Source organism: Mus pahari, chromosome 10, assembly GCF_900095145.1.
Source record: "Mus pahari chromosome 10, PAHARI_EIJ_v1.1, whole genome shotgun sequence".
Taxonomy (NCBI): domain Eukaryota; kingdom Metazoa; phylum Chordata; class Mammalia; order Rodentia; family Muridae; genus Mus; species Mus pahari.
The window spans coordinates 17835146-17839670 of record NC_034599.1 but is presented as its reverse complement, the minus strand read 5'-3'; the positions used below and the strand labels follow the sequence as shown (position 1 = coordinate 17839670).

The 4525-nt window shown below is 41.4% G+C and overlaps 1 protein-coding gene across 8 annotated transcripts in view; it reads right to left on the bottom strand.

The window, feature by feature from the left end:
- Bbs9 (Bardet-Biedl syndrome 9) overlaps positions 1–4525 on the bottom strand; it is a 418538-nt gene that overhangs the window by 391587 nt on the left and 22426 nt on the right. For 6 of the 8 annotated variants that reach the window (XM_021206054.2, XM_021206053.2, XM_029543257.1 and 3 more), the window contains one exon: positions 265–387. The exons of the other annotated variants lie outside the window; for them this stretch is intronic. In XM_021206054.2, the coding sequence (XP_021061713.1) occupies positions 265–376 (112 nt within the window). In that variant the 5' untranslated portion in view covers positions 377–387. The remainder of the gene's footprint in view (positions 1–264; positions 388–4525) is intronic. 8 annotated transcript variants of the gene reach the window in all.

Genomic DNA, 4525 nt, shown 5'->3' with positions numbered 1-4525 from the left:
AAAAAAAAAAAAAAAAAAAAAAAAAAAGACAATAAGGGGGGAAGTAGGTACATTCAAACCTGGGCTATACTTATGACACTTTAGTTATGTTCTCCTAAGTTCATGTTTTTAAAACCGAGTCATTTCTATTTACTGTCTTTAATGCTTGGCTCCAGTGGGGAGGTGCAGACTAAAGGCCAGCATCAGAAAGCCTCCTTGGCGTGAGTGAGGCCCTGAGTTCCATCCCAATGCTGGGACAACAAAAGCCCACCCACAGGTCCTCACCATGGCCGTTCCCACTGTTGTCGACATCAGCCAAGCACAAGCAGCCCTGGTCAAATTCTTCTTTTTCTCCCAGCACAGTAGACCACCAGTCACGGGCTTTAAATAAGGACATTTCCTTTCAACCTAAAAATAAAACATTTGTTTATAATAAAAATTAACTTTAAGAAAAGAAGAAGTCAAATTATCCCATTTGCAAGTGACATGAGTATTTTTTAAAGATTCTATGTAATCCACTAGAAAATTGTTAGGTGTAAAAACATAGTAAAGCTACAAGATACAAAATCAATATAGCCTTCATATACACCAGAAAGAAATCAGGAAAACTATCCTACTCATAACTCCCCAAAATGTCAAGCACCCATGGGCCATAGAGAGGGTTTGGCAGGCGAGAGCGCACACTCATCTTCCAGAGGACCCGAGTCTGAATCCTAGCACTCACAATGTATGGCTGTAACTCCTGTAACTCCAGGTCCTGGAGAGCCGATACCTTCTTCTGGCCTTCAATGGCACTGTACTCAGTTGCATAAACCCACACACAGACATACACATATAATTTTAAAATAACTGTGATAAGATAAATTACTTTCAATATGAAGTACCTGAGAATACACCTGAGCAACCAATTGAAACATCAAGACTGAAGAAGGAAATCAAAGATGCTAGATGACTGAAAGACCCTCTCTGCCCCTGATAAACAGAATCAGTATTACAAAATGGATAGGACACCAAAAGTCATCTACAAGTTTAATATAATATTTATCAAAATTCCAATGTTATACTCTGCAGCTCTAGAAGAAAACCCATCCGAGTATTCATTTAAGACCACAAATAGCCAAAGTGATCCTCAGTGATAAGAACACACTGGAGGTGCAAAACCCAACCCCAAATTATACAGTGATAACAACAGCCCTCTGCTGTCATAAGAAGACAGGCGGACCACTTGGACAGCATAGAGGAGCCACATATAGACCAACAAAACTATGACCACCTAGCTTTTGACAAATGAGGCAAAACATGCAGTAGAAAAAAAGAGATCATGGTCAACAAATAGTCCAGGCAAAACTGGATATCCTGCAAAGGCTTAAATTAAATCTGTATCTTTCACCTTGCACAAAAATCAATTCAAAAATATATCAAAGACCTTAGCTGAAAGCCTGAAAGCCTGAAACTGCTAGAGTAGACCAGGAAGAATGTTCTTCAGGTCACTGGGGTATCTCAGGCCTCAAGAGAGAAGCTTCGTCTTGCAGTAGATGGGAATCAGCCCAGAGACACACCGCTGGACAGTGTGCAGGGAGTGAGTGAGAGGCTGGAACACTCGCTCCGTCCTAAGTGGGATGTCTCCATCAAGTCCTTCCCTCAGTGCCCAGGGATCTATAGGAAAGAAGAGGCAGAAAGATAACAAGAGCCCGAGGTGATGGGTGACTCCAGGAACAGTCTTCCAGACATCAGAGCTGATGATAAACACAAGAACTCACTGAGACTGTGGCGGCACCTACAAGACCTCACGGGTTCACATGGGGTCCTGGGATTGAGAGGAAAACATAGACACATGCTCTCACCCCTAACCAAGAAGCTACTGCAAGTCACGCCCAGCTGCAGAGGAATGAAGGCTCATTACACTAACCCCCTCCATCCAGGGCAGGACTCACGCCCAGGAGGTGGCCAGCACAAAGTTAATTTGATGGTATTTGGGGAGATTTTTTTTATCTCACTTTGCCTTGCTTGGGCATCTTTTGCCTTCTGATCTCTCGTTTGTTTGTTTTGATTACTATATCTGTGGGCTTTGTGAGGCTTTTGAGTGTGTTTCTTGGGTCTTTGTCTTTGAAGAGGGAGAAGGAATATAAAGTAAGGTGGGTAAGAAGGTACAGAGGATCTGGGAGGAAGGGGGTAGCAATATATAGTGTAAAATATATACAGAATATATAGTGTAAAATGTTTTCAATGGAAAAACTAAACTACACACACACACACACACACACACACACACAAAGACAATTTACAAAACCACTGGGAAGAAAGACCCTGGAGCAGACGAGAACGCTCTGAATGGAACCCGGCAGCACAGGACCCAGCCCACTCTCAGCAGATGGAGTAGGTGAAGTCTAAAGTTCCTGCACAGCAACGACAACAAACAACAGAGCTCGCAGCCCACAGAAGGGGAGAAAACCGTTACCACTTATGCTTCAGACAGGGGCTGATCTACAGAATGTACAAAGAACTACAGAAATTAAATACCTAGGAAATAAAACTGACGGGCAGCAAATGTGCTAATGAAATGAACAGTGTAGCAAAAAGGGAAACAGATGGCTGATTACTATTAACTTTTGAAATTTTTGATTTTTAAAAAAATACACACATAAAGGAGACTTTTTTCATGCTAGCATGCGGTGTGTTGCGTTCTCCAGGCCTGAAGGCTCAACAAGGCCTCACTTTTAACTGTACATGGGCCTGATGCAGCCTAGCTGTTAACTGTACATGCATCCTAGCTTTTAACTGTGCATGGGCCTGACACATCCTAGCTTTTAGCAAGCAAGAAGAAGACACAATAAAAGAAAAATCAAAATTAGAACAGCTGGCTAAATGTAGAGCACATTTATATAAACATATTTAACATTTAAAAATAACAATGTTGGTAAAAAATGATAATAGCTTAGGGCTGAGATGACTGAAAGTGGCCAACTACGAGCTTCTGAACCTGTACTGATAAATTATGCCATTGTTGTTGTTGTTACTGTGCATAAAGAACTTTGTTTATAGCAAAGGGTATTGACAACCTATACATATACCTTTTTAAAATCTAAGTAGGGCAGAAAACCAAACAAAAACATATCTTTCTCTATGGTGAATCCAGCAGCTTCTTTTATGAACTATTTGTTAAAGCCTGAAATAACCAATAAGACTAGGAGACCCGTCCACCCTGCACTGGATCTAAACCAGTGATTTCTTAGGGAAAGAATAGGATACAAAGGAATCACTTTCCCCAGAGTGTGTGCAGCTCAGCTCTGCCTGTCTGTGACTCCCTACGTACCGTGGCCTGCTCTTGTCACTGGTACTGACACGTGTGTACACTAATTCCTCTGTACACACTCGTGATGTGACGCTAGTCAGGCCAGAGGACTTATTATTATGTCACTAGCATCACCTGGACTCTTACTTACTACACACAGAGAGAAGCATGGGTTTAGGCAGGCTGTACACAAAGGGCAGGGCAGGGGACAGCACTGTGAGGACTGTAACGTAAAATATCAATCAAAGCCACCCAAACTCAGAAACAAAGAAAAGGAAAACATATTTTCTCCCTCATGTGCCTATTCTGATCTACAATGCATAGACACACACACGCGCGCGCGCACACACACACACACACACACTCCAGTTTTAACTGAGAGAGGTAACTGTGGGTATCGTATGACATTTAGAAAGGAGGTTATGTTAGGTGACAGTAAAGAGAGAATGTAGGCAAAGGTCCTGGGTATTATGAAGGAAGACATAAATCTAACTGTCCCACTACCATAGTCTTTCTCTCCTTGTGGTAGATAAGGGATTTAGAATCTAATTAACAGTGTATTACCCTAAGTGCAGACACAGGCTTCAGCATGGCCGTCCTAATTGTATATTCACTGAGATGCATAGGGTTCAAAGCTGTTTTGAGCATCTACCTTAATCACACTGTGTGATGTTTTTATTTGTGAATTAATTATAATCAAATGACTTTTAAAACTAATGACCTTTAAAATAAAGTCTTGAGGTTTTTGGTTGTTATTGTTGTTGTCTTTAAAGACAGAATTTGGTGTGTTCCATGATGACCTTGAACTCCTGATCTTGTACCTCCATATTCCAAGTGCTAGGATTATAGTCATTTGCTATCACACCCTGCTGAAATTAAATCTCTCCTAACACATAACAAATTAAACTTGCACAGCTTTGAGATTCATGTTCACAGTTAACTTTCACTCTTTGTATTACACACAAGAGCATGAAACCACAATTCCAAATGCTTACGAGCATCAAACAGATACTCTGCAACACCATTATGAATTAGGCTAAGAACCTATATATTCATTTTGAAATAATCCTATTTTCTAAGAACTTTAGGAAGGAATTACACAAAAATGGGGGGAAAGCCAGGCGGTGGTGGCACACGCCTTTAATCCCAGCACTTGGGAGGCAGAGACAGGCGAATTTCTGAGTTCAAGGCCAGCCTGGTCTACAAAGTGAGTTTCAGGACAGCCAGGACTACACAGAGAAACCCTGTCTCAAA